Source organism: Labrus bergylta, chromosome 8 (assembly GCF_963930695.1).
Source record: "Labrus bergylta chromosome 8, fLabBer1.1, whole genome shotgun sequence".
NCBI lineage: Eukaryota > Metazoa > Chordata > Actinopteri > Labriformes > Labridae > Labrus > Labrus bergylta.
In genome coordinates, this window is record NC_089202.1 from 31,346,014 (window position 1) to 31,368,513 (window position 22,500).

Sequence of the window (22,500 nt, forward strand, 5' to 3'; positions counted from 1 at the left end):
GGGTATTTGTGCCCTGCTCTGTGTCTGTCAGGTGTCTCAGCAGTGATTGATTGATTGACTGATGGGTATTTGTGCCCTGCTCTGTGTCTGTCAGGTGTCTCAGCAGTCAGTCGATCTGACAGAGTTCAGTCGTCTCAGAAGAAGAAACAAGTGAAGGAGAAAGAGGAAGTTCTGCTCAAACTGGAGGTAAGACAAACTCCTGAACCAGGTCTACTTCCTGTCCAAAGAGTCAAGACTGCACGTCAAACATTTCCAACTTAACGTGTGTGTGTGTGTGTGTGTGTGTGTGTCTGTGTGTGTGTGTCTGTGTGTGTGTGTGTGTGTGTGTGTGTGTGTGTGTGTGTGTGTGTGTGTCAGACCCTGGAGAAGAAGGAGGAGCGGGGGAGCTCTGGGGAGGAGGAGGAGGAGCAGGGTGAGGAGAAGAAGAAGAAACAGGAGGAGGAGGAGGCTGATGCAGAAGAGGAGTACGATGAGGAGGAGTTTGAGGAGGTGAGAGAGTCTTCTTAAAATGACATTATATGAATAACAAGAGAGTTTGACTCTCCGACCTGTCTAAAGAATCTCATCTGTGTTTTCTGTGTGTGTGTGTGCAGGAGACGGACTACATCATGTCGTACTTTGATAACGGGGAGGAGTTTGGAGGTGACAGTGACGAAAACATGGACGAGGCTATTTACTGAAACAGAAGCACCTGTTTTTATCACGTGTGTGTGTGTGTGTGTGCGTGTGTGTGTGTGTGTGTGTGTGTGTGTGTGTGTGTGTGTGTGTGTGGAGGATCCGTCCATCAGCTGTTTGTCTGTTTCAAAAAAATATTTCTGTTTAAAAAAAGAGGAATAATTGTTCTGTATCTTTAAAACTGTTTTTTAACCGTTTGTACTCGTGTTTTATTAGTTTTATTGTTTTTATAAATAAAATAAAAAAACTGTTGGTTAATAAAAAAATGAAAGCACAATGAGTTAAATGTAATCAATCAATGAATCAATCTTTATTTGTATAGCATCAACTCATAGCAAGTGTCATCCTCGAGACACTTCACAAAAAGCAGCTAAAAGACCTTACTCTTTGTAAAGTTACAAACACCGGGCTTAGTCCATCATGAGCAGCAAAAGTTACAGTGGTAAGATATCCATCCATTCACACACTGATGGTAGAGGCTGCTGAGTAAAGAGTCCATCAGTATTAACTCATCCATTCATACACTGATGGTAGAGGCCGCTGAGTAAAGAGTCCATCAGTATTAACTCATCCATTCACACACTGATGGTAGAGGCCGCTGAGTAAAGAGTCCATCAGTATTAACTCATCCATTCACACACATTCACACACTGATGGTAGAGGCTGCTGAGTAAAGAGTCTGTCAGTATTAACTCATCCATTCACACACATTCACACACTGATGGTAGAGGCCGCTGAGTAAAGAGTCCATCAGTATGTATCTCCCAAAGGTTCCAATATAGTGTATCATGTCAGATATATTGTTTGGTATCATATGATCTCATATCTGTTTGTAGATAAATATGATTTACAGTTTAAAACACTGAGTACAGTAAAACGCTATGTGCAGCTTGAGTGTGTCAGAGGTCAAATGAAAGAACAGCTGCAGTCAGTAAACAAGCGTCCTATTACACACACACACACACACACACACATACTCCTATATTGAAGTCGGTGTGTGAACCCTGACATGTTAAGGTCTGGTCATGGTTCAGTATTGAAGTTCCCCTCAGTTTCCTTTTATTCATTGAACGAAAAAGGACAGATGTTAAACGGGTTTATTTATTTTAATATAAAAATAAAATGTTTTTATTTACATCATATTTACAGCTGAGTTTGTCAAAAGTTACGCTGTACGTAAGAAACACTCCATGCACATATTTAGAATAGAATTAATCACAAAAAAACTGCCGAGTCATCACAGAGAAACTGCTGTGATGTTGAGTCATCACAGAGAAACTGCCGAGTCATCACAGAGAAACTGTTGAGTCATCGTAGAGAAACTGTCGAGTCATCACAAAGAAACTGTTGAGTCATCGTAGAGAAACTGTCGAGTCATCACAGAGAAACTGCTGTGATGTTGAGTCATCACAGAGAAACTGCCGAGTCATCACAGAGAAACTGTCGAGTCATCACAAAGAAACTGTTGAGTCATCGTAGAGAAACTGTCGAGTCATCACAAAGAAACTGTTGAGTCATCGTAGAGAAACTGTCGAGTCATCACAAAGAAACTGTCGAGTCATCACAAAGAAACTGTTGAGTCATCGTAGAGAAACTGTCGAGTCATCACAAAGAAACTGTCGAGTCATCACAAAGAAACTGTTGAGTCATCGTAGAGAAACTGTCGAGTCATCACAAAGAAACTGTTGAGTCATCGTAGAGAAACTGTCGAGTCATCACAAAGAAACTGTCGAGTCATCACAAAGAAACTGTTGAGTCATCGTAGAGAAACTGTCGAGTCATCACAGAGAAACTAGAGTCATCGTAGAGAAACTGTCGAGTCATCACAAAGAAACTGTTGAGTCATCGTAGAGAAACTGTCGAGTCATCACAGAGAAACTAGAGTCATCGTAGAGAAACTGTCGAGTCATCACAGAGAAACTGCCAACTGCTGAGTCATCAAACTGTTGTCACAGTTACAGAAGCTGTAGGAGGCGTGACCGTGTATATGTGGGCGTGGTCATGTGGGGAGGTCCTGGACCAGGGGAGGGGGGTTCTCAGAGCTCAGATCCACCTGAAGAACAAAGAGGAGATTGTTGATAAATCACCGGATCTCTTCTCTCCTGTGTGTGTGTGTGTGTGTGTGTGTGTGTGTGTGTGTGTGTGTGTGTGTGTGTGTGGGGGGGGGTGGGTGTGGACATTTAGAGGCGGAGTCTCTGAGACGTCTGACACTTTTCTTCACTCGTTTCATTTCTTTTCAAAATGGCGTTGGTACTGACCTCGCTGTAGGCAGGGGGAGGGGAGAGGAGGTGTGACAGTAGGGGCGTTCTCATGAACAGCCCGCCCTCGTCGTCGTCCTCTCCCCCGTCATAGTCTTGTAGCAGGGGGGTGAGCGTGGCGTCCCCCCTCAGGTGGATGTTGCTGTAGCTCGGGGGGGCGGAGGGGAGCGAGGCCCAGCTGCTCAGCGACACCCCCCCCTGGCTGCTCATGCTGCTCGTCCTGCTGCCCACGCCACTGAACGGGATCGTCCCGATGACCAGCGGCAGCTCCACCGCCAGCTTCTCGCTGCCAGGGACGTGCAGGTAGATCTGTGGGGACAGGGCCTGTTAGTGTGTTTATCTCGTCGCTGTGTGATGATGTCATCAGCTGGACTCACCATGAGGGCGTAGTCCACCCTGATGATGTCACAGCCCTGCAGCGTGGGCTTCAGCTTGGGGACTCTGATGGTCTTTCCCTGCCACATGTCACACATCCCCGAGATGATGTGGTTCCCCCTCGCTGCCGCCAGCTTCTGACGCAGCACCTGACAGGTCAAAGGTCAGACAGACTCACAGAGTTCTGTAAACCAGACAGGAAGTGACATTGTGTCCGTACCTTTGTGCATCCGTCTGCGATGTATGTTTGTTTGGCGATGATGGCGGCCTTCGGCACGACGATGCGTGAACACGTGTTCTCGAACTTGGCGTTGATATCGATGTCCTCGCCCTCACAGAAGCCCTTCCTGTTGATCTGAGCACTGATTGACACCTGTCCGTCAGGGATGAACATGCAGGTGACTTTTTTCTGAGCCGAGGCTGCAGCCGGAGCCTGACAGGAAACAGGAAGTGGCTCAATGACATTCAGACCCTGTCAGGTAGAGTCACAGGTGGTGTGTGTGTGTGTGTGTGTGTGTGTGTGTGTGTGTGTGTGTGTGTACCAGCAGGTCTGGTCGGTTCACGTCCAGCGGCTCCTCCACCTCAAACTCACGCTCACACTGCAAAGCATTCTGGGAAGGTCTGTCCAGAGACGCACGCACGTAGTACCGAACGGAGCCAAACTTTCCTTTATAGGACGACACAAGACGCCTGCAACACGACAGAGACGGATAACAGATCTATAACTGATCTATAATAGATCTATAACTGATCTATAACAGATCTATAATAAATCTATAACTGATCTATAACTGATCTATAATAGATCTATAACTGATCTATAACAGATCTATAATAAATCTATAACTGATCTATAATAAATCTATAACTGATCTATAACAGATCTATAACAGATCTATAACTGATAACAGATCTATAACAGATCTATAACTGATCTATAACAGATCTATAACAGATCTATAACTGATAACAGATCTATAACAGATCTATAACAGATCTATAACTGATAACAGATCTATAACAGATCTATAACTGATAACAGATCTATAACAGATCTATAACAGATCTATAACTGATAACAGATCTATAACAGATCTATAACTGATAACAGATCTATAACAGATCTATAACAGATCTATAACTGATAACAGATCTATAACAGATCTATAACTGATAACAGATCTATAACAGATCTATAACAGATCTATAACAGATCTATAACTGATCTATAACAGAGCTATAACTGATCTATAATAGATCTATAACAGATCTATAACTGATAACTGATCTATAACAGATCTATAACAGATCTATAACAGATCTATAACTGATCTATAACAGAGCTATAACTGATCTATAATAGATCTATAACAGATCTATAACTGATAACAGATCTATAACAGATCTATAATAAATCTATAACAGATCTATAACAGATCTATAACTGATCTATGACTGATCTATAGTAGATCTATAACTGATAACAGATCTATAACTGATCTATAACAGATCTATAACTAATCTATAACTGATAACAGATCTATAACAGATCTATAACTGATAACAGATCTATAACAGATCTATAACAGATCTATAACTAATCTATAACTGATAACAGATCTATAACAGATCTATAACTGATAACAGATCTATAACTGATCTATAACAGATCTATAATTGATCAGAGTCTCACCCGGCAGCGGGCAGCTCGAAGCCAAACAGGAAATTGTAGGTTTTTCCGGCCTGCAGCAGGAAGTTACCGTTTGAGCCTGAACAGAGAAAAAAAAACACCAATAAAAAGAATCAATAAAGACATGATCCATGACTCTTTAACTCATAATGACTCTTTAACTCATTAATACTAACAGCTCTTTAACTCATAAATAATGACTCTTTAACTCATTAATACTAACGGCTCTTTAACTCATAAATAATGACTCTTTAACTCATTAATACTAACGGCTCTTTAACTCATAAATAATGACTCTTTAACTCATTAATACTAACAGCTCTTTAACTCATAAATAATGACTCTTTAACTCATAATGACTCTTTAACTCATTAATACTAACGGCTCTTTAACTCATAAATAATGACTCTTTAACTCATTAATACTAACGGCTCTTTAACTCATAAATAATGACTCTTTAACTCATTAATACTAACGGCTCTTTAACTCATAAATAATGACTCTTTAACTCATTAATACTAACGGCTCTTTAACTCATAAATAATGACTCTTTAACTCATTAATACTAACAGCTCTTTAACTCATAAATAATGACTCTTTAACTCAATAATACTAACTACTCTTTAACTCATTAATTAACATTTAGCTCCTCCACCTTTAATAAGCTCCTCTTGCTCACCAAGATCCACCTCCTCATCTTTATTAAGCCCCTCCTCCTCACCTTTACTAAGCTCCGCCTCCAGTCGTAGCTCCTCCTCATATTTCAGGTACTCGACCTCCTGGCAGCAGTTCTTGCGTTTCTTCCCGCCGCGATGGTCAACACGGGCGCAGCCAGCTGCGGTGACAGTGAGGCGGACGACTCTACATGTGTGAGCGGCCTCCAGCTGCACGGCGCCCGACAGTTTGTCCCCGCTACAATAGAAGGAGCGAGCAGGGTCAGAAAGAAGGAGCCTGAACACATGGAGTCTGTTCTCATTGGACAGAACCATGACTACTGAGTGACGGATCAGGTCTTAGTCTGGTCCGCTCTCAGACCGGGGTTATATACTGGCGAGCTGGGGGGGGGGGGGGAGGTGAGGAATGGGTCTCGGTGTCCTGTTACCGCCCACAGAGCAGCATGCTTTCACAGTGTGGACACACCAAGCTAAAGGTCTGATTGGTTAGAGCAGTCTATATGACAGATTGTAGCCAATCAGAGTACAGTGAAGCAGCGTGGTCAGCTCGTGCTTCAGGGGGGGCGTGGCCTGAACCTGCAAGCCAAAAATAAGATTCAATGAGTTAAAAGAGTAAAGTCATCAGAGTCAGAATAGAAACAGATTTACTAGACAGCTGCTGAACAGACAATAATAACCCAACCAAAACAACAACAAAGAGACAAGAACAACACATACAACAACACAGAGACAACAACACACAGAGACAACAACAACAACAAAGAGACAACAACACACAGAGACAACAACAACACACAGACAACAACAACAACACAGAGACAACAACAACAACAACAAAAGAGACAACAACAACACATACAACAACATAGAGACAACAACACACAGAGACAACAACAACAACAAAGAGACAACAACAGAGACAACACAGAGACAACAACAACAAAGAGAGAACAACACAGAGACAACAACAACACACAGAGACAACAACAACAACAAAGAGACAACAACAACACATACAACACATACAACACAGAGACAACAGCAACACATACAACAACACAGAGACAACAACAAAGAGACAACAACACAGAGACAACAGTACAGAGACAACAACAAAGGGACAACAACAACAACACAGAGACAACAGTATAGAGACAACAACAAAGAAACAACAATACACAGGGACAACAACAACAACACAGAGACAACAAAGAGACAACAACACACAGGGACAACAACACAGATACAACAACAACAAAGAGACAACAACACACAGGGACAACAACACACAGAACACAAATACAACAACACACAGAGACAAAACAAATACAACACCACACAGGGACAACAACAACACTGAGACAGCAACAAAGAGACAACAATACACAGGGACAACAACAACAACACAGACACAACAGTATAGAGACAACAACAAAGAGACAACAATACACAGGGACAACAACAACAACACAGAGACAACAACACACAGGGACAACAACACAGAGACAACAATAACTCAGACAATAATGACAACACAGATAACAACACAGATACAACAACAACAAAGAGACAACAACACACAGAGACAACAACACACAGAACACAAATACAACAACACACAGAGACAAAACAAATACAACAACACACAGAGACAACAATGACAACACAGAGACAACAACAAAACAGAGACAACTACTAAGAGAGATACCAACAACACAGAGACAACAACAACTCAGACAACAATGACAACAACTACAACACAGAGACAACAACAACAAAACAGAGACAACTACAAAGAGAGATACCAACAACACAGAGACAACAACTACAACAGAGACAACAACAACACAGAGATATCAACACAGATACAACAACAACAAAGAGACAACAGCACAGAGACAACAACAACAAAGAGACAACAACACACAGAGACAACAACACACCGAGACAACAACAACACAGGGACAACACATAGAGACAACAACAACACAGAGATAACCCAACGAAAACATCAACACACAGAGACAACAGCATGAAGACAAAAACAACAACAAAGAGACAACAACACACAGAGACAACAGTATGAAGACAAAAACAAGAAGAACACAGAGACAACAATACAGGGACAACAACAAAGAGACAACAACAACACAGAGACAACAACACACAGAGACAAAAACAACAGCAAAGACACAACAACACACAGGGACAACAACAACACTGACACAACAACAAAGAGACAACAATACACAGGGACAACAACAACACAGAGACAACAGTATAGCAACAAAGAGACAACAACACACAGGAACAACAACACAGAGACAACAATAACTCAGACAATAACGACAGCACAGAGATAACAACACAGATACAACAACAACAACAAAGAGACAACAACACACAGAGAACACAAATACAACAACACACAGACAAAACAAATACAACAACACACAGAGACAACAACTACAACACAGAGACAACAACGACAACACAGAGACAACAACAAAACAGAGACAACTACAAAGAGAAATACCAACAACACAGAGACAACGACAACACAGAGACAACAACTACAACAACACAGAGATATCAACACAGATACAACAACAACAAAGAGACAACAGTACAGAGACAAAAACAACAAAACAGCGACAACAACACACAGATATACTAACAACACAGAAACAACACAGAGACAACAACAAAACAGAGACAACAACACACAGAGATACCAACAACACAGACACAACAACAACAAAACAGAAACAACACACAGAGATACCAACAACACAGAGACAACAACTCAGACAACAACGATAACAGAGACAACAACAACAACAAAGAGACAACAGTACAGAGACAAAAACAACAAAACAGCGACAACAACAACACAGAGATATACCAACGACACAGAAACAACAACAAAACAGAGACAGGTGTACAGAGACAACAACGACAACACAGAGACTTCAACAATAACACAGAGACTTCAACAATAGAACCAAGGCAATAACAACAACAAAAAGACAACAATGACAAAGAGACAACGACACAGAGACAACAACACAGAGACAGCAACAACACAGAAACAACAAAGCAGAGAGAACAACACAGAGACAACAACACACAGGGACAACAACAACACAGAAACAAAACAGAGAAAACAACAACACACAGTGACAACAACAAAACAGAGACAACAACACACAGAGATACCAACAACACAGAGACAACAACAACAAAACAGAGACAACAACACACAGAGATACCAACAACACAGAGACAACAACTCAGACAACAACGATAACACAGAGACAACAACAACAACAAAGAGACAACAGTACAGAGACAAAAACAACAAAACAGCAACAACAACAACACACATATATACCAACGACACAGAAACAACAATAAAACAGAGACAGGAGTACAGAGACAACAACGATAACACAGAAACAATAACACAGAGACTTCAACAATAGAACCAAGGCGGCAACAACAACAACAAAAAGACAACAACGACAAAAAGACAACAACGACAAAGAGACAACGACACAGAGACAACAACACAGAGACAACAACAACACAGAAACAACAAAGCAGAGACAACAACACAGAGACAACAACACACAGGGACAACAACAACACAGAAACAAAACAGAGAAAACAACAACACACAGTGACAACAACAACACAGAAACAACAGAACCAGTGTAACAACAACACAGAGACAACAAAAACACACAGGGACAACAACAAAGAGACAACAACACAGGGACAACAACACAGAGACAACAACACAGGGACAACAACACAGAGACAACAACACAGGGACAACAACACAGAGACAACAACACAGACAAAAACAAAGAGACAACAACACAGAGACACTAGTCACAGAGTCACTTTAAATGTCTAACAGAAGTGTCTCATTGTTTACTTTAGAGAGACACTCCTCAAACAAAGATTACAGGGGGCACAGAGGTTAGAGGTCTCCTTTAATGTGGAAACACAGAGACACTAGTTAACAGCTGTAGTCCCACCCCACTCTTTTAGCCAGGTTTCAGTAATCATCAAACGTCTGATTGGATAAAATAAAAAACCTTCTGTTGAGTCATATCAGGTATAAGAGGCGGGGACTTTCATGAAGAGACGGGTCTTAACAACAGACTCAAGAAGTCCAGAAGAGGACGCTGAATCAGGATCTGAACTGAGAACGCACAGCACCTGAGGATTGGAGGCGGAGCTTTACATATAAAACATTTGAACGCTTCATTAATGATGGTATCATATCTGAACTCGTCTTCTTCTCAGGCCGTGTTGGGGTTGTATCAAGTCAACTTTGGTTATATTCTTTAATAATTATACTTAATTATTAATAATATAAATAAAATATCATTAAACTATGTTTAATCTCGTTTTGGGGCACCACCCTGTAATCAGGTAAATATAACCAAAATATCACTCAAATCAGTCTCAAATTAGTTATTTAATTACTAATAATATTAATAATTAATAACTATATTTAATAAATTGAAGGCGTGAAATCCATACACAAAGCCTTCGCACCCAGCTTACATCACAATGTAAACACACCAGTAACCACAAACAACTGCTCTCTTAAATTATAACAGAATTTATTTAAACAAAGCAACATCAATCCATCAAACAAATAACTATTATAAACTAATCTAAGCAACAAACATTATCAAGCAAGGCTTGTGGATGAGGTGTAAATGTGTGTGTGTGCAGATGAGTGTGTGTGTAGATGTGTGAGAGAGAGAGAGAGAGAGAGAGAGAGAACAAGATGGTGGAGAGAGACAATGCACCATGTGGCTTCGTCACATGGTGACAAAAATGTTGGACAACAAAGGAAGCCGTGTGGCTACCTTTTGAAATAGTTTGAGCTCTCTGAGCTGAGTTCAGTAACTGTTACTTAAACACCAGAAAGCCAGTGGCCGGACTTTGATTCAACGGCGGGTTCACTGGTCTTTCTGATTGTGAAAGCCGTTGACTGAAGGTAAACTAGCATAGCATTAAACACATAGACGAACACAGCAGTTCATTACAATAAAACAAATGCAGTAGCTTACAACAGATAATATACAGAATGTGACGTGTCGTCAACAATGATGCATAATTATCAGTGGTTATGAAAGAAACAGAACTATTTCTGAAACTATTTCTGCCCAGACCAAAGCTCTTATTTGGGGTAACTCCTGGTGGTCGTTGCAAAGTTGGTTAGATCGTCACTCTGTTGAATGTTAAATCAACAGACTCAGGCAGGGTTCCTTCGTGGCAGATGTAGGAGGAGGGTAGCGGGATTCAGATCTTCGACCAGAGCGCTGCTCTATAGGGTCTTCTGGTTGCAGGAGCCGAGTTCTTTATGTGTCCTTGTGGATTCAGGGATCAGTGGGTTTCCTTCAGCGCTCCTGTCCAGTTGCGTTCAATGACGTCTTACGAAAAATCAAAGGAAAGAAACTCTTCTTTTTGCTCGAACCTGATAACATCTGATTGCGCCCAAAACTCCTAAAAATATGCCGTGGAAGTAGTCAGCTGAATCCTCTGATGCTTGAATTCAGCATGTGAAGAGCTACCTATACTGAGCAACCTCAGCTCTGGAGTTTAACCTATGTAAGCCAAGAGGAGGAAAGGGTTTGTCTCGAATGATGGAGTCCATCTTGTTGGAGAGGGTATCCTCTGGTGTCAGCAGACAACACTTGAAGAGCAGGAAAGGGTTTGTCTCGAATGCTGGAGTCCATCTTGTTGGAGAGGGTATCCTCTGGTGTCAGCAGACCACACTTGAAGAGCAGGAAAGGGTTTGTCTCGAATGATGGAGTCCATCTTGTTGGAGAGGGTATCCTCTGGTGTCGGCAGACCACACTTGAAGAGAAGGAAGCAATGCCTGGTGATTGCTTTTAAAGACTGGAGCTGCCTGTGGGTTTACCTCAGGCCTCCTCCTCAGACACCCCCCCACTTTTCACACCTATTTGTTGGTTTCTGTTGGGGGGTTGCTGGGCTAAGACCCCTTTGTTCAGTTCCCTCCAAAATACTCTAGTCAGGCTTGAGAACTGTGATACAGGCCTGAGTCTCTTGTCCCATGCACATGGCTGAGGCCCAACAGCCGTTAATGTAAACAAACAAAAAAACAAACAAACGAAGTGTGACACAGATTTGAAAGGCGTTTATTGGTAGTGCATCAAGTTAAACTTTGTTCTTTGAGCTGCAGTTCCTGTAATCTCCAGCAGAGCGTGCTGTGACCACACACACTGTGACGAGAGTAAACAAACAAATAAATATAAAAGACAAACAACAACAACCCCAGACTCCTTGAATCAAATCTTATTCACATGAATCATGGAGAACAATGTTCTCCTGCAGCCTCACACCTCGCCTCACCTCCACCTGATGACTCAATGAGGGGCGGAGCCAACCAGCGTCCAACAGGTTAAAGACTCAAACAGTTTGTGGAGGTGAGACTGCCCCCCCCCCCCCCCCTTTAAAGAGACAGTATAAATAAATCCCTCTGTACAGCCCCGAGGTCAAAGGTCATCAGGCCCAGGAGCTCCCTATGACCTTTGACCTTTAGGATCCATCCAGTCTGCTGACCTCTGACAGTCTGTGATCGTCATCTGTTCAACTTCTGATCAAACCTGCAGAAACATAACGTCAGATTAACACAGAGAACCACAGCAGATAGAACCACAGTGGAGTCAGTAAAACCATCGGAGAGTGATCAGAAACACAGTACAGTGAGTAGAACCACAGATCTACAGTGGGGTTCTTACTGGCGTATAGCCTCGGGGATCTGCAGTCTGTCCGTAGGGATGAACTCTGACAGGTCGTGCAGATTCTGGATGAAGCGGATCTTCCTGCCGAACTTCTCACTGAGAACCACAGAGAGTCAACGGACCAATTAAAGAACATCTTCAGTGTGAACCTGAACTCTATTTTTGTATGCTGGATGCTAACACATTAGCTATGGGCTACAGATGTTTTACTGTATACGTTAGTGTCTTTAGCCTGCAGTCTTTCTAATATTCAGGGGTCTACAACACAGCATGATGTTCATTTAGTAAATGATGGTCCATTTAGAGTCACAAAGACCAGAAAGAGGGAGGAGTTAGGGCCAGGGCTACCTGTGATTTACAGGTTGCTAACACAGTGACCGGTAGCTCAGGACATATAACAATGTGAATCTATTCTGTCTTCAAATATGGTCACTTCTGGTTCCCATCAACATGTAACTCCTGAGCTCTAAGGTCCTGAGCTCTCAGGTCTTGAGCTCTAAGGTCCTGAGCTCTCAGGTCTTGAGCTCTCGGGTCCTGAGCTCTCAGGTCTTGAGCTCTCAGGTCTTGAGCTCTCAGGTCCTGAGCTCTCAGGTCTTGAGCTCTCAGGTCTTGAGCTCTCAGGTCTTGAGCTCTCAGGTCCTGAGCTCTCGGGTCCTGGGCTCTCAGGTCCTGAGCTCTCAGGTCTTGAGCTCTCAGGTCCTGAGCTCTTGGGTCTTGTAGGTTCCTTGGGATTGTTGGTGGGGACGGCCTGCTGTCAGTGTTTGCTGGGTGGATTTGAGTAAGTTCTGAATGGTGGTTAGCCTGCAGACAAGTAAACCATCTGTTGCTATGGTTACAGAGTGTGTGTGTGTGTGTGTGTGTGTGTGTGTGTGTGTGTGTGTGTGTGTGTGTGTGTTCCACACCTGATGAAGGGTTTGACCACAGTTATCAGAGCTTTGATGTACCAGGCAGGATGGACCACCAGCAGCCCCTTCAGGTCTTTCTTCAGCCTGAACACACAGGGAGTCAGATTACATCTGTTGCTATGGAAACATGAGTGTGTATTTGTGACAGTGTGACCCCTCAAGGCTGTTCAGGTGAGTGAAACCAACGCACCTCCTGTCGATGGAGGTGTAGCACTGATTGAGCCATCTCATGGCCGGCAGCTTGTTTCTGGGAGCCATCGCACACAGGTAGACCAACAGGTAGTTCTCAGAGACCATCAGGTCTAAAGTTCCTACTATGTACCTGAGAGAGAGAGACACACACACACACACACACACACACACACACACACACACACACACACACACACACACACACACACACACACACACACACACACACACACACACACACACACACACACACACACACACACACACACACACACACACACACACACACACACTTTGAGCTGACTGGTTTAAATGATTCTCAGTAGAATAACATGTTTCTGTGACTCACCTGAACAGGTTGTCCATGACGTACTCATAATCCTCTATGGTGTTCTCTGGCAGGTAGCATGAGGTGAACAGGATGATGGCATTCATCTCATCTCCATAGTAACCTGAAAACCAATCACAGACAGAGCTTGACTTGTTCCACAGATTCTAAACCATGTGCTGGTGATACAGGTGTGTATCACAGTGTGTGTGTGTGTGTGTGTGTGTGTGTGTGTGTGTGTGTGACTGACCTCCGTGTGACAGGACCTGCAGGTATGGCTCCAACACGCTCATGTTGACGTGGAATTCTTGTCCTGAGATGCAGAACTTCCTCCAGCGGCGCCCCCTACTGTCCACCTGGTCCAGCTCCATCAGACCCTCTGAGTGCTCTATGGGGCTCCTTGCCAACGCTGTGGCCCCACCCCCAGCTCCCGCCCTCGCCATCCGAGGGAGGTCATCTGTCCGAGAGAGGTCAAATTATTGTATGTTATGCAGACGACTCTGCTCTCTATGATCTGTAAACTGCAGCTCGGAAATCATTGATTGGAAGACAAATTAGAATCTTTCGGACTTCTGTCCCGTTAAGGAAACAGCTGTGGTTACCGTGGTAACAGCAGCTGATTTCATTCTATGGTAACGGTGTTTTTGAAGCCAAATAGAGTCTGGCTGTTTGAATAGAGTCATATATATCTGCAGCCTGTCTGTCTCTCTCTTAGCCTGTCTTACCCTCCCACTCCAGCTCGTGCGAGCTGTCTGGCAGTGTTCCCGTCTCGCTGCCTGAAGGTGTCTCCAGAGCCTCCAGGTCGATGTTGAGAGACAGTATCTCGTCTGGCGTGGCTGACAGTGCGGCGGCAGAGAAGCCATCGTTGCTCGGGTGAGAGTCTTTGCGGCTCAGATTGAGGCTGAGCGACGGGGCCACCAGACGCTTCTTAGCCCCGCCTCCTGATAGTGCCAGGCTGGTGGGTGGGGCTGATGGAAGAAGAGGGGCAGGACATGTGACAGGGTCAGAGGTCACTGAGAGGTGGATCATTCTCTGCTTCTTCATACAAAGAAAAAATCATTAGAAACAAAATCAAATGTTTTCAGGGTCACCTGGCTGCTCGCCGCCTGTCGGACTCTCTGACCCCCCCGGACTCCCACAATCCTCTGGGAGGGGCCTGAAACCAGAAGCCAACACAGCATTAGATTCATATAGTTTTGATGGGTCATTACACAGATTTTACACATTAACCTGCTGAAACAAAAAAAGCAGAGAGATGATGCTGGTGCTCAAGGGCGACATCTGCTGGATCAAAAAGTTTAATATTCTAATGTAATGTGTTTAAGGTGGAAGGTGGAGAGAAACCTTGGGAAGCCATCATCCTGCCACTCCTCCCTCAGCTCCAGGTCCTGGATGTTGGAGAGGTCTGAGGCCCCCACAGGAGCCCTGCAGGGACAAAAACAGAATAAAAAAGAGGCTGCTGAGTAAAGAGTCCATCAGTATTAACTCATCCATTCACACACTGATGGTAGAGGCCGCTGAGTAAAGAGTCCGTCAGTATTAACTCATCCATTCACACACTGATGGTAGAGGCCGCTGAGTAAAGAGTCCGTCAGTATTAACTCATCCATTCACACACTGATGGTAGAGGCCGCTGAGTAAAGAGTCCATCAGTATTAACTCATCCATTCACACACTGATGGTAGAGGCCGCTGAGTAAAGTGTCCGTCAGTATTAACTCATCCATTCACACACTGATGGTAGAGGCTGCTGAGTAAAGAGTCCATCAGTATTAACTCATCCATTCACACACTGATGGTAGAGGCCGCTGAGTAAAGAGTCCATCAGTATTAACTCATCCATTCACACACTGATGGTAGAGGCCGCTGAGTAAAGAGTCCATCAGTATTAACTCATCCATTCACACACTGATGGTAGAGGCTGCTGAGTAAAGAGTCCATCAGTATTAACTCATCCATTCGCACACATTCACACACTGATGGTAGAGGCCGCTGAGTAAAGAGTCCGTCAGTATTAACTCATCCATTCGCACACATTCACACACTGATGGTAGAGGCCGCTGAGTAAAGAGTCCGTCAGTATTAACTCATCCATTCACACACTGATGGTAGAGGCCGCTGAGTAAAGAGTCCGTCAGTATTAACTCATCCATTCGCACACATTCACACACTGATGGTAGAGGCCGCTGAGTAAAGAGTCCGTCAGTATTAACTCATCCATTCGCACACATTCACACACTGATGGTAGAGGCCGCTGAGTAAAGAGTCCGTCAGTATTAACTCATCCATTCGCATACATTCACACACTGATGGTAGAGGCCGCTGAGTAAAGAGTCTGTCAGTATTAACTCATCCATTCATACACTGATGGTAGAGGCCGCTGAGTAAAGAGTCCGTCAGTATTAACTCATCCATTCACACACTGATGGTAGAGGCCGCTGAGTAAAGAGTCCGTCAGTGTTAACTCATCCATTCATACACATTCATACACTGATGAAGCAGCAGGAGCAACTTGGGGTTAAGTGTCTTGCTCAAGGACATATTGGAACATGTGGCTGCAGGAGCTGGGATTGAACCCCCGACCTTCCGGTTGAGAGATGACTGACTCTCCCACTGAGCCACAGCAGCCCAGCTCTGTCTGATAGACTGCTTAATACTAACTCTTTTAATAAACACTAACAGATTACGACACCTGTGAGGACACTGCAGTCCTTTACACTCAAACACACACACACGTTATGATGTCTTGTATTTTGGCCATTTTAAGTTTCTTCCTGATCTTCCTGTTAAATTGAAATCCTCAGGTCAGGTGACCTGTCACCTTACCGGCAGGTAACCCTCATGAGACTAAACAAACCTGCCGGACTACTCTGATTTTGACTCTTCACAGACACTCACCTGAGCAGGTGAGGGAGGCGGGGCTCCATTGTTCCTGTTTGTTGTTACTGAAGCAGAAGGCTAACACACCCACACAGGTGACCACACCTGTGAGTGTGTGTATGTGTGTACATGTAGGTGTGTGTATGTGTAGATATGTAGGTAGGATGTCATCCTTTAGGTTTGGGATTATGTTTCCTCTTCGGTGCCTTCAGGGTTCAACTGGGAAAATCCAGAACTCAGCAGGTTTCTGTGTTCCCCTTGAACTCTGTCAGGTGTTCTCACCTGTCCAGGTGAAGGTTCTTCTGTTAAGTAGGATGACACATCCTGAAGATGTTTCAGAAGAGCATGAAGGTTTTTTTTCTGGGAGTCCAGGAGCTTCAACTCTCCATGATACTCAATGACATTCAGTGTGTTTAGAGGTGCAGTGTGTGTTTAGAGGTGCAGTGTGTGTTTAGAGGTGCAGTGTGTGTTGAGGAGGTGCAGTGTGTGTTGAGGAGGTTCAGTGTGTTTAGAGGTGCAGTGTGTGTTGAGGAGGTGCAGTGTGTGTTTAGAGGTGCAGTGTGTGTTGAGGAGGTGCAGTGTGTGTTGAGGAGGTTCAGTGTGTGTTTAGAGGTGCAGTGTGTGTTGAGGAGGTTCAGTGTGTGTTGAGGAGGTGCAGTGTGTGTTGAGGAGGTTCAGTGTGTGTTGAGGAGGTGCAGTGTGTGTTGAGGAGGTTCAGTGTGTGTTTAGAGGTGCAGTGTGTGTTGAGGAGGTGCAGTGTGTGTTTAGAGGTGCACTGTGTGTTGATGAGGTGCAGTGTGTGTTCAGAGGTACAGTGTGTTGAAGAGGTGCAGTGTGTGTTTAGAGGTGCAGTGTGTTGATGAGGTGCAGTGTGTGTTCATGAGGTGCAGTGTGTGTTGATGAGGTGCAGTGTGTGTTGATGAGGTGCAGTGTGTGTTCATGAGGTGCAGTGTGTGTTCATGAGGTGCAGTGTGTGTTCATGAGGTGCAGTGTGTTCATGAGGTGCAGTATGTGTTCATGAGGTGCAGTATGTGTTCATGAGGTGCAGTATGTGTTCATGAGGTGCAGTGTGTGTTTAGAGGTGCAGTGTGTTGAGAAGGTGCAGTGTGTGTTGAGGAGGTGCAGTGTGTTGAAGAGGTGCAGTGTGTTGAGGAGGTGCAGTGTGTTAATGAGGTTCAGTGTGTGTTGAGGAGGTGCAGTGTGTGTTGTGAAGGTGCAGTGTGTGTTGAGGAGGTGCAGTGTGTGTTGAGGAGGTGCAGTGTGTGTTGAGGAGGTGCAGTGTGTTGAGGAGGTGCAGTGTGTTGAGGAGGTGCAGTGTGTGTTGATGAGGTGCAGTGTGTGTTGATGAGGTGCAGTGTGTGTTCATCAGGTGCAGTGTGTTCATGAGGTGCAGTATGTGTTCATGAGGTGCAGTATGTGTTCATGAGGTGCAGTGTGTGTTTAGAGGTGCAGTGTGTGTTCAGAGGTACAGTGTGTTGAAGAGGTGCAGTGTGTGTTTAGAGGTGCAGTGTGTTGAGGAGGTGCAGTATGTTGAGGAGGTGCAGTGTGTTGAGGAGGTGCAGTGTGTTGAGGAGGTGCAGTGTGTTGAGGAGGTGCAGTGTGTGTTGAGGAGGTGCAGTGTGTGTTGAGGAGGTGCAGTGTGTTGAGGAGGTGCAGTGTGTTGAGGAGGTGCAGTGTGTGTTGAGGAGGTGCAGTGTGTGTTCGTGTGGATCCACAGGTGTTTGAAGAGGATCTACAGGTGTTTGAAGAGAATCCACAGGTGTTTGAAGAGGATCTACAGGTGTTTGAAGAGAATCCACAGGTGTTTGAAGAGGATCTACAGGTGTTTGAAGAGAATCCACAGGTGTTTGAAGAGAATCCACAGGTGTTTGAAGAGAATCCACAGGTGTTTGAAGAGAATCCACAGGTGTTTGAAGAGAATCCACAGGTGTTTGAAGAGGACCCAGAGTAATGAGCGGTGTTATTTCTTCTGCAGATTTAACGGTTTTGTCAGGATTTCCAAAATCATTGAATTTCTTCATGAGGTGATTGAGGAGGTTCCAGGAGTGCTTGAGGAGGCAGTGGGGGAGCTGTGGTGTTCTCAGGAGGTTCCCTGATCAGGAACACTCTAACCCCTCACAGCAGACATTAAGTCAGCTGACTCACTTCAAGCTCTCTTCACTGACGGCCTGGAAAAACGAACACTGGGACCAAAAAACACAAACCGCAACTACACTTCCTCTTTGTGCTGGAACAGGAAACAAACACACACACACACACTGAAACACACACACTTACAGACACACACTTTGAAGGGTCTTGCTGTTTTTGTATGTGTGTGTGCTCTGCATACCTGTTGTCTGTGTGTCCAGCGGAGGAGCTCATGATGTCAGTGATGTCACGCCGTGTTCTGACCAGCAGGTGTGGACAGCTGGACGTTGCTCGCTCTCTGAGTCTTTCTCCTTCCTCTCTCTCTCTCCCTCCCTCTCTCTGTGGGAGTTCCCACTCTCATTCAATGAGACTCGCCCTCTCTCTCTCTGCCCGACAGGTTCAGCTGCATTTCAGAGCAGAGCTGCTGTCTGATTGGCTGCTGGCCCCTACTCTGTGCAGACAGGTGAGGCAGCAGGTGAGCTTCACTGTGACTTCATTAACATCAACCAATCAGCTGTCAGGATGTCTAAAGCAGCAGGTGTCAGGTGTCCTCATCTGTTGCTCCTGAAACTTCCTGTTGCTGCTAACGCATCACTTCCTCTTTCCGTTTCACAATAAAAGCCTCTAGAGGTTCAGTCTACACTTATTGTGAAACATGAACAGAAAGTGAAAAGTGAGGGACTCAGAGGGATTTCTTTCAAATTTTTTTTATTTAAATTGTTTCAGACAAATCTTCAGCGGGTCAAAAGCTTTGAAGGTTCAGTTTCACCTGCTCACATTCTCACCTGGCTGCAGTGATATCATCGTGTGATATGGTGACATCACTGCAGCTCACAGGTGCACACAGCTCATCACATGATTCTCGCAGGTGTCAGGGTTCACAGATCCAGATGTGGGCGGGGCCACAGAGTGAGCCTGAGCTCACCTGGATTCTGTTGATTGTTTACAAACACCAGAGCAGAAACTGAACAGGGTTTGGTTTACAGAGTCTTCATCACACACTCCCACATCAGGACCAGACCCAATGCAGCTTTCACTGATTCTCATCTCACACAGACTAAAGGGTTCCATCCAATCAGAAATCAGTCAGAGAGCTGACAAACAAATCAATTATTTATCTCTAAACTTTATTTAAAAATTGTCTGAGAAGAAGTTAGGAGGGAGAATCACCTGAGACGGTTTTGACTGGTTTCAGATTCTGTATTGTGATCATGATCCTTTTTTTTGTCTCTTTAAAGAACAAACAACTCTTACTGCTCAGGTGTAGAGAAGCTTTAAAGAGAACTCTGTCATATAAACTAAAGTCATAAAAGAATCATCATAGCTGCAGACTGTGGTGCCCCCGTGTGGCAGTAGGCTGTTAGGATTGTCTCACTGACTGGCACACTAACGTGTTACTGGAGAGAAGCTCCTCCCACTTTGACAGTGTGCCGCAGTTTGCTGCGATTTCTGATCATTAAAAACAATAAAAGATTCAACATTGAGATCTTCTATTGTTGTTGCCGTGGTAACAAACAGGTATCAACATTAATTTGACTAGAATCATGTGGAACTTTGAAATTCTGACGACCTTAATACACTCAGACTTTATTTTGAAGGGCAGACTTCCTGCTGAAGTTCCTTCAGATGTTTCCAGATGTTCGTCATCACTTCTTTAGATCACTTTTAATTGATGAAATATTCATAAAGGGACTTTAACCTGAACCTGTGACATCATTAGAGGTTTATCCACCTCCTGTTAGTGGTACCTTCATCATCATCATCAGATCAGCTGACAGACAGACAGAGCGTGCTCAGAGTGTCCTGATGATTGACAGCTGGCAGGTCAGAGGTTAGTGTGCTCCTCTGGCGCCCATCTTGCTGAACTTCTCCTCGAGGTCGTGGGCGCTGATGTGCGGCAGGCCGTCATCCAATGGACAGCCCTCCACAAGACTGTTCATCGGGGTGGGAGGGACCTGAGACTCCTCCTCCTCATCCTCCATGTCTCCTAGGTGACCGTGTCCGTCCCGCCCTTTCAGGAAGTCTTTGACGATGGGGAGGAGCTTCTTACGAGAGGCCAGAGAGTTTCCTTTAAAAAGAGTCAGAAGACAAAGATTCAACCATTAAATTAAACATTCAGACAAAGTTTATTTTGATCTCTTGTCAGTTCAAATGTTTAAGGACTAAAACTGGAACAAAGCGCCGCGGAGAAGCGATCTGAAACGGCATTTGTGAGCGCTGCCAGCACAAAGTGTGCCGTTAACACAGAGCTGAGAAATGTTTTAACAAGAAGGTTGTCTGTCTACAGCTGCTAACCTCTCATGTTTCCATGGTTACAAGTCGTATGATGAGGTTGATGGTTTGAATCTACCTAAAGTTTGTGACTGCAGTTTAAGAGGGGTAGGAGCTTACCCTGCTCATATGCTGTGATGTGAGGATGGGGGCTGCTGATTGGACAGAGGTTGAGGGCAGGGTTACGGGCCCGCTCCAGGTAGCTGCTCACCTGAGTAGGGAGGACACCAGAGTAGTCATGGCAACTTAAAAATCATGTAAAACAACATCTGAGAGATCAGAAGAAAGTGTGTGTGTCAGTTTGTATGTGTATGCAGTGTGTGTGTATTCAGTGTACCTGATGCCTGCAGGTGTTGTTGTGGCTGAACACAGCGAGCTCCCTGATTGGCTCTTTGCTCTCATTAAAGGAGATCGTCATCAGCAGCAGCAGGTCAAAGCCGAATTTCAGACAGAAATCTGAGAGCTCTGCCTCTAGCCCCGCCCTCTGCAGGAAGTCCTGACATACACATGAACACAAACAGCCTGTCAGCTCTCCGTCTCCCTCTACTGGCAGATTGACAGAATACTTCAATCTACTGTAATGGATCTATAATACTCGGAAGTACAGTGTGTAATACAGTGTGTAATACAGTGTGTAGTACAGTGTGTAATACAGTGTGTAGTACAGTGTGTAATCCAGTATGTAGTAAAGTGTGTAATACAGTGTGTAGTAAAGTGTGTATTACAGTGTGTAGTACAGTGTGTAATATAGTTTGTATTACAGTGTGTAGTACAATGAGTATTGCAGTGAGTAGTACAGTGTGTAATACAGTATGTAATAAAGTGTGTAGTACAGTGTGTAGTACAACGAGTAATACAGCGAGTAATCCAGTGTGTAGTACAGTGTGTAATCCAGTGTGTAGTACAGTGAGTAATACAGTGTGTAGTACAATGTGTATTACAATATGTAGTACAGTGTGTAATACAGTGTGTAGTGCAGTGTGTATTACAGTGCGTATTACAGTTTGTAATACAGTGAGTAATACAGTGTGTAGTACAGTAGGTAGTACAGTGTGTAATACAGTGGGTAGTACAGTGTGTAGTACAGTGAGTAGTACAGTGTGTAATACAGTGAGTAGTACAGTGTGTAATACAGTGTGTAATACAGTGAGTAATACAGTGAGTAGTACAGTGTGTAATACAGTATGTAGTACAGTGTGTAGTACAGTGAGTAGTACAGTGTGTAATACAGTGTGTAATACAGTGAGTAATACAGTGTGTAATACAGTGAGTAGTACAGTGTGTAGTACAATGAGTAATACAATGTGTAATACAGTGAGTAATACAGTG

The 22,500-nt window shown here is 44.1% G+C and overlaps 4 protein-coding genes across 4 annotated transcripts in view; 1 reads left to right on the plus strand and 3 right to left on the minus strand.

Annotated features, from left to right (window-relative positions):
- Positions 1-966, plus strand: part of polr3glb (RNA polymerase III subunit GL b) — a gene marked incomplete at its 5' end in the record, with an annotated part of 10,823 nt that extends 9,857 nt beyond the window's left edge. The window contains 3 exon segments of the mRNA XM_065958037.1: positions 95-186; positions 358-489; positions 594-966. Coding sequence (XP_065814109.1) covers positions 95-186; positions 358-489; positions 594-680 — 311 coding nt within the window.
- Positions 967-1,756: 790 nt separating this feature from the next.
- On the minus strand, positions 1,757-6,006 carry LOC110005316 (thioredoxin-interacting protein). The gene is made up of 7 exons (XM_020660680.2): positions 5,720-6,006; positions 5,002-5,077; positions 3,851-3,998; positions 3,529-3,741; positions 3,311-3,457; positions 2,934-3,242; positions 1,757-2,728 (listed from the first exon to the last, which is right to left on the minus strand). The coding sequence occupies exons 1-7, from the start codon at positions 5,985-5,987 to the stop codon at positions 2,675-2,677; spliced, it is 1,215 nt and encodes a 404-aa protein (XP_020516336.2). The 5' UTR covers positions 5,988-6,006; the 3' UTR covers positions 1,757-2,674.
- Positions 6,007-11,844: 5,838 nt separating this feature from the next.
- On the minus strand, positions 11,845-19,437 carry bnipl (BCL2 interacting protein like). Its single transcript, XM_020660480.3, has 10 exons — positions 19,103-19,437; positions 15,236-15,316; positions 14,983-15,047; positions 14,617-14,859; positions 14,142-14,348; positions 13,913-14,015; positions 13,562-13,693; positions 13,369-13,455; positions 12,464-12,562; positions 11,845-12,328 (listed from the first exon to the last, which is right to left on the minus strand). Exons 1-10 carry the CDS (start codon positions 19,132-19,134, stop codon positions 12,304-12,306), a joined length of 1,074 nt encoding a protein of 357 aa, XP_020516136.1. The 5' UTR covers positions 19,135-19,437; the 3' UTR covers positions 11,845-12,303.
- Positions 19,438-19,591: 154 nt separating this feature from the next.
- prune (prune exopolyphosphatase) overlaps positions 19,592-22,500 on the minus strand; it is a 5,921-nt gene continuing 3,012 nt past the window's right edge. Inside the window, exons 7-9 of the mRNA XM_020660477.3 lie at positions 21,509-21,667; positions 21,292-21,382; positions 19,592-20,968 (exon numbers count right to left, since the gene is read on the minus strand). Of these exons, the coding sequence (XP_020516133.1) occupies positions 20,733-20,968; positions 21,292-21,382; positions 21,509-21,667 (486 nt within the window). The 3' untranslated portion in view covers positions 19,592-20,732. The remainder of the gene's footprint in view (positions 20,969-21,291; positions 21,383-21,508; positions 21,668-22,500) is intronic.